Source organism: Ambystoma mexicanum, chromosome 11 (assembly GCF_040938575.1).
Source record: "Ambystoma mexicanum isolate Mex_15411 chromosome 11, UKY_AmexF1_1, whole genome shotgun sequence".
NCBI classification, from domain to species: domain Eukaryota; kingdom Metazoa; phylum Chordata; class Amphibia; order Caudata; family Ambystomatidae; genus Ambystoma; species Ambystoma mexicanum.
In genome coordinates, this window is record NC_090934.1 from 1,335,170,403 (window position 1) to 1,335,184,157 (window position 13,755).

General features: G+C 43.6%; 1 protein-coding gene across 2 annotated transcripts in view; it reads right to left on the minus strand.

The window, feature by feature from the left end:
• WDR72 (WD repeat domain 72) overlaps positions 1–13,755 on the minus strand; it is a 933,775-nt gene that overhangs the window by 519,622 nt on the left and 400,398 nt on the right. For both annotated transcript variants that reach the window (XM_069624855.1, XM_069624854.1), the window contains exons 10-11: positions 9,038–9,179; positions 5,971–6,216 (exon numbers count right to left, since the gene is read on the minus strand). In XM_069624855.1, coding sequence (XP_069480956.1) covers positions 5,971–6,216; positions 9,038–9,179 — 388 coding nt within the window. The remainder of the gene's footprint in view (positions 1–5,970; positions 6,217–9,037; positions 9,180–13,755) is intronic.

Sequence of the window (13,755 nt, forward strand, 5' to 3'; positions counted from 1 at the left end):
CAACCAGGACTCTCTTTGAACTACCTTACTTCACACATGCTTCTCTTACACTTACCAGGCAGATAACTGACAGTGAAAAATGAGGCCAGATTTACATTTCTTCTCCTGGTTCACAAATCTATTCACAATAAGGCACCAATTTATCTATTCTCCTCTATCCATCTCTCAAAGCCTTCTCGTAATCTTCGCTCCGCCTCCTTCACCACCGTTGTTTCATGACACCTTCCATATGCTTACTCTTGCTTCGGCTCTTTCTCTAGTCCTTCTCTGCTTGCATGGAATTCTCTTTCCCCAGACATCCAAGAAACAGCTGACACTGAGTTGTTCAAACCAAACTGAAAGCCTACCTCCCCACCTTTGAGTTACATTCTTACCCTCTTAACCTACCTCTCAGGTAGATTATTTTAGGCATTCAAGCTAAAATGTTACCCTTGCACTAATCTGCATCTGTCCTTCACTCTCTCTGCCTCCACTCTAGCACTTCATCCATCATGGTCACATCCTCAGCACAGCTGGCCGTACCACCTACCTGCACTTAAGAATGTCTGATGTTGATTGTCCTTAATCTATATATGTTCACCTAGGTATTGACAGTTCCATTTAATCCCCTCCACAACCTATTCAGAATGTCACTTAAACTCACCCCATTGTTAGAAGCTTACTGCTTCCCATCAAATCTGATCTCATATATTGCATGTTCCTTTGTGATAAAAACACCATTGTCCCTCCCTCTGAAAATGTATTTTGCAAAACTATTCTGTTGTAGAGTCCTCAAAAATCTAATTAATAATCTGGAGTCATGTTCCTCGGTTGTGGTATACCAGAGAAAATTAATCTTAGAAGCAATAATTGACAGCACATTCAAACTAAAACAAAAATATAGAACACAGATTAGTTTGGGAGCCATGAAAAGGTGCACATGCTCTTGTGCAAATGCAAGAGTGGGATCAGAGTTGTGTGTGCGTATAGAGCTATCATAGAGACAGGACAAAGATCAGTCACCTCACAAAATGTACAAGTGCTCAAGCATTGTGACAAGAGAACAATTGGAAGCAGCAAGGAAGGTACCCACTATAGTATGGATAGAGGGTACAACAAAGGTGCATATATCTGAACATAGACTTAGATAAGAAGAGGTTCAAGGTTTTCAAGTGGTGTTACCATGGACGAACCAAGAAACAAACAGTGTTCTAGTTTACAATATATCAATGGTCACTATTAACAAATATTGAACACTATATATAAAAGTCTAAATGTGTCTGTGCTTTTGTGGAGGGGTTTATGGCGTGGCGAATCATTGTTCCTTGTACAATTCCACACTGTGTCACCAATCTGCACCAAATATTGCATCGTTTCCTGTTGGGAACCTCTGGACATTACCGGCTACATGACATTTGGACACCCCACCCCTTTCCTAGGATTTCAACAAAAGTTACATTTTTTGAGGGTTTGTGGTATGCCGACAAAGCCGTAAACCATGTTCACCGGGAAGGGAAACAAAAAATGTATGAGAGGCCAATGGACATGAGAGGTGAAGGTGAAGGCAGGTAGAATTTCAGAAGTTTCCACATTTTTGATGCATTAGGTGAAATTACTTTGCAGAGAATTTTTGCCAGATGGTGCTTGCCGACGAAGGTTTAACCATGTTCACCGGGAAGGAAAACAAAAGATGTTGTTTCTAAATAAGCTTTACAAAACTGTAAACCATGTTCACCGGAAAGGGAAACAAAAACGTTTGCTGCAGCAGGTGAAATTACTGTTCCAGATAATTTTTAAATGAGGGTGACTGCCGACAAGGCTGTAAATCGAGGTTAACTGGGAATGGAAACATAATATTTAGTTTCTCAACCGGTCCCGACACGAGGATCAAAACTCAAGGTCCCACCACATTTCAAGCCCCTAGGATGCATGGTTTTCAAGATATTTGCTGTGCAATGTACCACGACGAACTACACAGCACAAGGGTGAGGCTGAACAGCGACTTACATGATCATTCTTTTTGAATAATTGATGACAGTGTTATCATGTCTGTCTACAGAACCGGTTCAGAGAATGGGTACTTCTGCTAGCAGATAATAAAACCATGAGTGAGGCTTTTTTGATGAGTGTATTTTGAGAACGAAATCACTCTTTTTAATTTTTAAATATTACAGTCTAGCAATTTTGTCAGGCTAAACACTCTTAGATTAAATGAGTTGCCAAGAACACATACTTTGGTTAAGTGGGAACCAGGATTTGAAACCAGTCTGTAATTTTGGCAATTGACCAGATAGTTTCCCAGTTCTTGTCATACAGCAAGGTGCATTTATGTGTGAATGTTTGCCATTCATGAACTAAAATAATACACATTGTTGGAGACCAGACTTTGAAAGTAGAGAAATCACATGATAAATCAACATGGAAACATTTTTAAAAATAAATCCTTATAGAAACATGTTTTACAACAGGAGAATCATTGTACCTCTATTTTTTCCATCGTAAATGGAAGCGTACAAGCAATTGCAAAACAAAAAGCAAACCGTTGTTTGTGTTAAAAAAAACGATCTGAAAATAAGTATTCCAGAGGCCTGCGACATTTGGCTCCAGTCTAGGGCCCCTTCCACTGAAATGGCCGACATAAAAGGAAAGAGCAACAAAAGGGCTAAACAAAGCCACCAGAATGTGAGAAGGCAAGCATTTTCACTGAAGACAGTGCAGTGCAATGCAGTGGGATATGGTGACCTCGCCAGGGTCACAGTATTGTCAGGTGACAAAGGCGGAATATGGGGCTCAACACTTTGGTTCCACAGTCTAGAAACTGCAACCTATTCCACTTGGCCAACAAATGCACTGATTCCTCCTGGGCATTAGGTGTCAAGGGATTTACAATGGTCACTCCTCGACCTGGGGTTTCTTAGGATGCACAATAGGTACCCCCTGGAGTTCGAGTTTTCTCAGGATTCACAACAGGAACCTCCTGGACTTTGGCTTTCTCAGGATGTACAACAGGTCCCTCCTGAACCTAGGGTGTTCCAGGATACACAAGTATCTCCTGCACCTCAGGGTTTTAGGAGGCACAACAGTTTTCTCCTGGATCTTGCTTTCTCAGGATTCAGAACAGTGCCTTCCCGGAACTTGGGTTTCTCTGGATCAACAGGTCTTTCCTGGAACTTCGATTTCTCGGGATTCAATTGGTATTTGTCGATCCTGTTCAGAGTTCTTTTCAAGAATCTGATATTTTGATGCCCAGTTGCCATGGGCCTGGGTCTTCTAGGCCCCTTTCCCAGAGGTTGCTGGTTGAAAGCTTTTGGCTCTGGCTTTTCAATTCCCCAAAGAACTTGAGTGGGGCTGCTGTGTCATATGCCTTCTTCTGCCAGGACTTCCAGGGTTTAGGAGCTGGCCACATCCCCTTACAGTCGCTCAATGCTTGTCCTTACAGTCATCCTCACTGCAGCATCTCCTTGTATCAAGGGAGACTCAGCATGTACGACTGACTGCCTCCTCAGGGTACATGACTCTGAATGCATTTTTACCCAGGAAGCAGTGGAGTACTTTCGAAGGCTGACTCTGGTTTGTTATTCCCAATGCATTCTTGTATTCCCTCCTAGGACAGGTTACTGCTCTCAAGAGTTTTAATTTCGCTTTTTGTCAATAAATTTAACATTTTTCGGCTCAGAGCCATAAACGAACTACATTACCAAACATTATAAATCATCACATTAAGGAAAATACAAAAACAAGACTCAGGCATAAAAACATAGAAATACAGTTCATCAAGTTATTTTTCCAAATAAAGGTTTCCCATAATAATTATTGGCGGAGAGAAGAAAAATAAATAAATAAATAAAAACAATCATGGAAATTAAAAGAATGGAGCCCAAAACATAAGCACCCTTTACCGGAGCAAGCTTCCCTTTTTGTATGATTATTAGCCATGCTTGGGATTGTTTTATTGCGTAATGCCTTTTGCAGGGTTTAATTGGGAACCAGATGGTTTAATAAGTTTGTGCAGTGTGCAGTACGGTCTTGGAATTCCTCTCTTCACGTTTAGTGGATATTCGGCGTTCTTTGGTGTCCTGCGTTTGGTGCAGTACCTGTCACTGCAGGGGGGCTTTACTGCAAGGTCTGAAGGCAATCCTCCACCAGCTTTTGTTCTGGTAAGTCAATCCAGTGGTGTTTGCAAATTGCATAGCTCCAAGAACCGACTTCTGCTGACTTTCACATGCTCGGTATTCTGATCCGAGGAACGGTCTGGCGCTTCCCTGTGCATTCCAGTAGATGTAGCTCCTGAGTGGAAGATAGCACAGGTCTACTCACGTGGTGTGGGGACAGTGAACCCACTGAGTCCCTCCTCAACCACCATTTTGGAGGTACATTGGGTTGGTGCCTGACCACCCCAGTTGCTTGTGGCTCACTACGCACACATGTTAAGCTACAGATCATGACATGGGCCCTTGGTATGTGGTCCCACCTGCTTTTTAAAGGTACAAATGCATGATAGTTTTAATATGAAACCATGTTACAAAACATCACGGCAAAACACATTGTCAAGACAGCATCCACTCTACCATGTATGGAAATTAACAAAGACTTATGAGCTACTGATGGTTCAGTATATATTATAGTAATGATGAAATCAGTGATGAACCTAGAGGATAGGAGAATGTCCTCACTACTTTCAAGACAATCTATTGATGATGACAAAAGAATGCTCTTACCATCAATCACTATTAAGGAAGGACACAAATATATACTCTCAACACATATAGGGTCAATAACCATCGGCCCAGATGTACGGTGACTTTCCACCCCACATAAAAGCACGGGAGGGATGTGATTACACATTGAAACCCCATTCCATCTGGGTGAGTAGAAAAAGCAGCCAAAAGGCCTTTGGCTCGCTTTGCTCCCCTCCCTCCTGAAGGTCTGGAGATGTGAACTTTGCACCTGCATGCCCTGTGGCCATAGGTCCCCACCTAATCTACCAGATTAAGCCCACTGTGGTCTTAATCTGTGTGTGTATTGGGCAGGTTGAATTTGCCAAATGGAGCAACTGACACACAAGTCTAGAATGGATTTATTTTCTTAGGGCATGCCCTCATAGAAAGAAGGCCTCGCTCACACACTCTCCATTTACTGGCAGCATTGTGTCGAGGATCCTGCCAGCAAGACCTTCCCGGTCAGTTGACGCCTTCTCTCAAATTGCCCAGGCTTCTATAACCATTGGTATATACTGCCGACGTTTGTGGTATCATGCACAAAAATCAGCAAAGACATAATTTACCCAATATGTGCAAACTTTATCCAATCAATGGAAGTTTATGGTACAATATTCAGCAGGGTGCAAGTTAATGTTCATCCTAAATATGACTTATTAGGTAAAAACTAGATAGTTCAGGTGATTGGAGTAGCGCAAACCACTTGGAAAGTGTACTCGTATCTTTACGGATCATGCAACATTTATCATTTACTGAAGCTCTGCATAAAACACAACTTCTAGAGCATATTTTCTGAGTGCAAGAATAAAGAAATACATTAGGGTGAGAAGGTCTGTAATTCATCTTCTTTTGATCTATGTATGTAGCTAGGACTTTGAACTTAGTGCCATCTTTAAAGGACACTAATTTGATTTGTCCATGCCCTTATGCATAGTGGATGCGGTCTATATGTTTGAGCTGGATCACTCTCTTTGCATATGGGGTTAACAGTGATTTGCACATGGTCAAACCATTGGTGGAATGGCACAGACAAAATAACAAAATACAAATGTATGCATGTTACCAGTAGTTGGAGTTGTGCTTCACACATTGAGTCTGTCTGCCATTTATATCACAGATACGCTACAAGATAACTATGGAATGCTGTCCTAAATAATTACCAGTAGGAGACACGGCTCCAACACTTTCATCCACACACCTTTGGTTCCCTCAAAGAATTCCAATCATTCAAATGCTTTTCGTTTTGTAAAACGTGGTTGCTTCGCCAAATTACCTTTCAAGAAAGAATGTTCGTTTAGGAGTCTTGTACGCACAGCATGCAGAGCAGGCGTTATAATGATTCGTCCGTCTTGGCAACCACACACCAACTTATCGAGGTTAGGTATGTACACAGAAGCTGTGACTTCTGCACTTGCAGATCCAGCTTCTTGGGTGCAGAGGCCATCAATTACACTGCCAGACAGCCAGTCATGGCTATCAAAGCTGTCCTGAAGAGTCAGTGTGGTTGCTAACGGTATCTCTAAGAAACAAAATAACAATATTGAAAAGAACTGCGTTAGAAAATGTCATGACCTTGTATTGTTAATCACGCATCTAAGATTTTCAAACAATAAACAAACAATAAAATGCTTCACCTAGTAAGTCACACATATTGATGCATGAAAGCGGTGTACTGAGAGCTTTCAATGATTGCTAGTACAATATAAAAGAGTGTTATGTTCACTCCACAACTGTCGTCACTCATTTTGGGGATACTGTCCTGGTGGAGAGATGGGTTTGCATGAGTCGATGCAAGTGATGTCATGCTGAGTGCAGCTTGGATCCCAGGACTACCACCACAATTCCACGCATTGGGAGGCAATGGGTTCTCACTGTGCAGCCATCGGTAGCCCGGCCCCTTCAAGAGATTCATGGAGCAGCATTCTGGGGGAGTCGGCAATGCCTGTACCCTCAGCTCCCTAACGCATGTGCAGAAACTACTCCTAAACATAACCAAAGAAATAAATATGGGCTAGGCCACAAGATAACAGTCAGCCAGTCCCTACGATGGAGCCGTAAAGAGAAAGGATTTGGGAACTCCACTATGTGTTCTCAACGATGTGATCGAGCAGACAGTAGGGACCCTCCCATGCCGAGAGAACTACAACTCCCAAGTTCAATATACCAAACCAGCAGATTTGACTTCCCTTAGCCCAGGGAAGGGCTGAAAGGCAAGGTCAGGGTTTATCAGGAAAGATGACCACCACTGGCGGGGAGGGGAGGGGGGGTTCGGTGGAGTCAAACCAATGCTTGCACCCAAATTAGGGCCCTACGTAATCCCAGAGGTACAGCACATCATTGTATAATCATCCCATCTACCACACTTGACTCCAATTATACAAGGGGGAGCCCGAAAGGCTGGGTCAAGGTGGAGACAGGAGGCTGTAAGTCAGGGCCAGAAGGTGGGCTAGTTATGCGGCCCAATGGGCTGGGAGAAGGAGAACCCAGGAGTCTGGGGAAAGAAAGACCAATAATGTAGCAGAGACAGTGGAGCACTGGAAATCCTTAGTGGCTATAAAATAAGCGCCTAATGGTTTGGAGAAGGTGGGAGAGTTAAAAGTAAATTGGGAAATCGTAATTGTTATAAGAAGATTGCTCAAAAGGGTGGCAAAGGTGGCCAAAGGGGTGGAAAAGAGAGTTGGAGCATCTTAAGTGTTGTGAGACAGGGGCCCAAACGAGTGAAGAAAGGGGAAAGGAGAACAGAGAGCTGATGCAAGACAACAGTGATAAGAGATGGAGTGGAAATTAACAGAAGATACAGGAAAGTGAAGCAGAATGGCTAGAGGAAGTGCTGAAAGAGGTGTAGGGGTGGGGAAAGGTCAGGAATGTGAAAGGGGAGTTGACAGAAACAAGGGAACGAGAATTGTTGTGTAACCTCAAGGAGGTGATGGAGGCGGTAGTAGAAGGAACTGAAGAATTCAAGTGGAGGACCATTAAATGACATGGAGAGGAGGTGGTAGAGTGAGTGGTGGAGCGGAATGTTGTTAAAGAGAAAATGGCAAACTCTAAGACCACCAGGGGCCCACTTAAGAATCCAGACAATCAAGTGCCAAACTTTGTGGGAGTTAGAATTAAGGTGAGACACCATGGAAGGGCAAGAGAGTGGGTCAGATGGTTGGAATAGCAAAACCTAGAGAGTGAGGGACGTAGTGAGAATCCTGTACTCGCTGTAATCCAGCTTCCTGCTTCCATGTTTTTTGGAATGCATTACTTCCCCAAGAGACACCTACCTTTATGAAGTTATTCCTGAACACTTTCCACTGTAGAGAATAACCATCCCGGCAATTTTCATTTTAGGTGAGTAACTCCTTGTCTATTTTGAAACCTGCAGACATTTATTTTAAAAAATAACCTTCCTAATCCTATTCTCTAGTCTGGCCTTTTTGTCGATCGATGTCCGCTACGTGACACTTGCAAATAAAGGTTCTGAACTTGTGGGCTGGATATTATGCACAGTCCGCTGCAATGAGTGCATTAATCCAGGGAGCTATTTTCCTTAGCAAAGTCCTGCAGACTAGCAGCCAACTAGTCTGGTGACCTGTCATGTATGGCTTTGCAGATGATGCTGCACAAAGAGTCTTGAAATCTCGGGGTTTAGGAAAGAGAACCAGCATATCTCTCTGAGAATGGGGCTTTTGTGGTTGAATTTGTATTGGCTGGAGATCAGGCAGAAGCAGTAAAACACACAGAGGCTCTTGTGATAGTGTAAGTTAGCATTAGAATGCAAGGGAGCATTGCTTTGCTCTTCATTTTGTGAAACTGAATGTGTGGCTTGACTCTAGCATTTTAGGTTATTGTGGGGGAAGGGAGAAGAGAGGCATAGACTCATTGAAGGAGATACTCAGGGCGATTTAAATGTCCTGCAACTCGGCAATGGAGGAGAGAGTGGAGATGGAAACCGTCAGGTTCCATGGCAGAGAATCAGACACAACAAATAAGGACATAACATTGGGTTCGAGTTTTCCACCATTGATGTAGGGATATTCTGTGTTGGGAAGAATGCCTTTCTCGTATTCCCTCAAACTATGGAATATATAATGATAATCACATATCCTGAGATATGTTGCTTGCTTGCTTCTCTGTCTGCCAAATTCTGAGGTCTAGACTAGACATGTAAGCACTCTGGAACATCTATATGACATAACCACTTTATTTTTTTTTAATTTCTTTTATTTATTTATTGCATCAATTAGTTACCAAAGGAAACTTTAAATGCATTATGGAGATAAAAAGAAAAAAAATTGGAAAAAAAAGACCACTTTATTAACAATGAGATGATTCAAAATATGGAAATCTTTCACCTTTCGGCGATCCATCAAATGTACACACTGGGACATCTGGTATATGCCAGAAACTGAGTCTTCCAGAGGTTCCACCAGAATAGAGAATTTTATAAAAAGGTTCCTTTCTTTCATTCATGTATCCCATTACACAGGAAAACCTCTGAAAATAAAAGAGATCACCTGTGAAATATACAGAAACACAATATAACAAATTAAACAACACAGGATACTTGGGCAATTATTGCCATTGGTTGGAATTGGGTATAAAGCAATTCCAACTAAGTGAGAACAGTGTGGCATTCCCCTGTAACAAAGGGCGCACTCAATATTACTAATGCATATCCTAGGAAATATGAGATGTGCTGTCATTTGCCATTTTTGCAGTGATGTGCTTAATATTTGACTAAAATATATTCTTTGTAATGTCATATGTGACGGCTGTGCCAGGAGCTATCTTTCACACATTTACATTTAGAGGACACACGACATTCCACAATAAACAAATAAACTAACACAGGATATCCTGCAAAGTCTATATTACATAAACACAATAGCAAGGACCAATGCCATTACATTTCAGGGCAGTCGCAGTTGACTTGCTGGTGGCATCACCAGAAAGCAGTTTGCAAGACAACTGAACATTAGGGCTCCCACCCTTTCTAAATATAATCTACACATCTGAGAGCTGGGAGGGTTGCAACATTGGGAAGTGCGTTGAACGGCCAGCGTCGTATCACAGCCTGGTGCAAGTCTATTTTCACTGTGGTCCAATACTCCACCTGCAGTTGCCTGAGCCAAGCGTGGCTGCCTGCAGTGAGATCCAGTTGTCTCACAAGGAGGCAATTAGATGGGGGTAGTGTCAGTGCCATTCCAAATCACGGGCATCAACCTTCTTGATCTTTAATTGGATCATATGGCATGTGAACTCCAGTGAAATGGTGACACCTGTACTTTTTAGGACAGGCACAGTGTGAGAAGAGACCTACAGAGGGGCGTTGTTTCTGCTTTGCAGAGAAGCCAAGGAGTCCTTTTTGTTGTGCAGCAACCTGCAGGCTTCTTGCAGGAATGGAGGATGCCACCAGAAAGCCTCACAGCTAGGTCCCTACTGTAGCTTGTCTTCACCTTCTGTTAAGGGAAAACTCAGGGCATAGCTGCTTAAATAACTGTGTGGGAAGATGCCAGAATCTGACGTGTGTGTTCCTCTTGTCCACTGATGCGTGCCATCCTCCTGCACCAGCATTAGCTAAGTGCTGCTGGTGTCCGAGAGGAGCAGCTGCGCAAAGCCTTGGTGACACAGATGCGGCCAATCCTGGAGGTTTCCAGGGTAGCGACAGACTGACGCAGGGATCAATGGCACCCTGGATCTGAGACATAAAGAGCGCTAAACATTGTTCCTGCTCTAGCAATGGCACGCCTTGATGATTGGCAAACTGTGCCTGAAAAAGTAAAATCTCTAGGACAAGCGCATCCCTTTATGCTGCAGCATGCCCATAAGGCGATATATTGGGAGGGCTGACTTCACACCTTCTTCTCGGTTGCTCATGCTACCAGCAGCGACCTGCACTTAATCGTGTCAACCATTGAAACCAAACTCTTCAGGAAGGCGCTAGAGGGAAATGGCCGTGTCAACCTCTGGCACCTTAGAACCGAGATTGCACAAATGAAGCAAGTTGAGTAACATCCAAATACAGGCCAGGTTAGGCAGCTTCACAAAGCCAGGGGGTAAGAAACATTAAGACAATCCAGGTCCCCCCGCCCTTTGGCGGATGAGTCAACAGCGACAAGCAGTGAAAATGCACAATTTGACCCTCCTCTAGCAATGCTTCAGAGTAATGTAGCTGGCATGTGGCAGAAGATAGGTATGGCCTCCTTCCCAAATGAGACATCCAATAAACAAAGGGAAAAATGTCTGCTGGAGGTTCTCAAAGCTTTAGTGGCTCATAAGGATTCACAGTCAAAGCTTCGAAAACAAAAGGCTCGAATGCCTTTTTCTCGACAGTCAAACGCTCGGAAAAAAAGGTTCATTTTTTTTTTATTTTTATGAGGGGTTCACCCCAGCCCTGCGTTTTCTTTTAATAAAAAACTTTTTTTACATTCGAAACTAAAAAAAATATATAAATAAATAAATAAATAAATAAAACATTTCGAACCTTTTTTTCGATCCTTTTACTTTCGAACAAAAGGTCATTCTACCCTTTGTTTTCGAGCATTTGACCGGACACCGCTCAGAAGAGATGTGGCGGCCAATTTACAGATCTGCAGACGGACATTATCAAACTAAAATGTTACTTCATAATCATCCCTGGTGATGAATCGGAAGTATCTGCAGCCTGGGTCTTGAGACCATAGCCCAACTGGCAATATGGAGAAGTACCAGGAGTGCTTCCTACAGGATCTACTAGATAACCCCCCTGCACGCCTATGCATTTCCTCATCGAAAAGGCCACTTCTTCAACAGCCCACACACAGACACAGGGACCTATATCCACACTACCATAACTTACATCCTGAACTACTACGATAGTGACACAAAGAGAGAAGAATAGGTGGAAAGAAGTATTGAAAAGAAGGTTGAAGGAGCACATTGGAGAGGTTGAGAGAACAGTGACGTGGAGGGAAGAGGAGAGTTGGCAATAGGGACATCAGTAACGAGGAGGTGGGACAGAGAAATAAAGTGGAGGCTGGAGGAGATATCATTGAGGGGGTGGAGAAAGAGAGTGAGTGCAAAGTGGGGGAGGTATTAAGAAATATGTTTATGAGAGCGACAAAGAGAAGACTAGGGGAGTCAATGAGAATGAGGCTTGGAAGAGGCAGAGAATGAAGGTTGAAGGAGGTATGCAGGAGAAGGCAGAGAGAACACCGAAGATTAGGAACTAAGAAGTGCAGAGTAAACTGTAGTAAGGAAGAGGTTAACCCAATTATAGGAAAGGATGAGCCTGGGAAAGGAGGAGATACAAACCTGTCAAGGAACACCGAGGAGGTGCATAAAGAGAAATCAAGGCAGAGCATAGGAGTTGCCAGAGAAGTATCCTTAGGCACAAGGCTGTTGCATCCCATTGAGGAGGATAGATGGAATTGAGCAGTTTGAGTTAAAGCCAGAACACCAACACAGGGAGGGGGCAGGGAAGTAGAGCGTGAGCCAGTAAACCAACTCAATTTGCCAGCCTCTTGGTGGATGTTTGCTCTGGGGTTTTACTGGGTCCTGTTCAACTCCAGCACCACTTTCCTGCTGGTCTAGGGTGTGGGTCTACTTTGAGTCGAGATTCAGGAGCCAGTGGGTCTTCCCAGAGATGAGGATGAGAAGAAGAGAACCAGAGACCACTGACTTAGGAGAGAAGAAAGGAGTGTGTGGACAGCCAAACACCAGGATATAAGCGAGTCGAAACTGATCACCTACCCTGGGAGGGGCCCAGGATTGGGATGTGCAAGCTAAGTACTAAAAGCTGTTCAACCCAAGGCAAAGGCTTGGAATGTTGTTTTGACTTTACATATTTTAGACCAAACTTGTAAAACTCCTAATAACTCTGTTTAAGTGTCTTTGCGACAAAAGTCGGCTTCGTGACAGTAGTTAAATATTCATAGAGGAATAAACATGTTTAATTTCAATAGCTGCAATATCAAAAGTCCAAGCAATGACCCATAAAAAAATGCCTTTTAAGATTCTTATAAGTAGCTTATAAACAGGGCTGGAATTGCCTCTAGGGAATCGATTTCCCTGCAGACCTCTGCACCCTAGGTCTCTGTTGTCTGGTATTTCCAAATGTTCCCATAGGAAAAGGGTTGGACTTGCAGAAAATATCTAATATGGGGCCAACTTGAACATTATTTCCAGAGTCTCTTCTGGTTCCCAGTCCACCCCTGCTTATAAGAACTTATGAGAAACTAGTCAGTTTTTCGAACAATCATAAGAAATGTAAATGAACTTATCGGACATGGAAGTACTTATTGAATTCTTATAAAATCGTATACATTTGAAGCAGGATTTATGTGAGATCTTTAAGGATTCCGAAAAGACCCTTAGAAGAAAGTCTATTGGAAATCGTTGCATGGGCGGCACTTTGAACACACATTGAAGTGTGAGCTTTGTGTAACCGTGATTGCAGGATGCCGTTTGCATTTTTGTGACAGATAGTCTTCTGGGATTGCCCTCAGATTTAAAACAGATAACAGCTGCCTCCACTACATTTCTAACCAAGAGCCTGGGGTTGAGGAGGGGCAGAGGGGGGTGACTGCCCGCTCTGGCTCCCCCACTGGTGCCCAGTGCACCCGCTGGCGCCCTATTAGCCGCCTCCCAGCAACACAAGCTGCCTCCGCTACGGTTCTAGCCCCCTCCCTTTGTTATAAGGAAGCTTGACGTTACTCATCCGTGAGCTGGACTGAACGATGTCATGTGTACTGCTGCAACCGGCTAACCTCCGGGTCCAGGAAGCACTGGGTCTGCTTCCAGGCACTAGGTACTAAACCATAGCTCCCAACTCACCCGCTTTTGGCGGGTGTCATCCGCCAAAGCATCTACACACCCGCCCACCCGCCAGCTCATCTGTTTCACCCGCCTTGGCAAAGGTGGGAGCTACGATTCATATTTTTGCCGGGACCCGATTTCAAGATCCTGAAATCGGGTCCCGGCGCGACTCTTCCTGCGCGAATGGAGGCATCAAAAGCAAGTGTCATGCTTTTCACGCCCCCATTTCCTCCCCCTTCCCCTCCCTGGCGCTCTCCTCCAATGAGAGGATTGT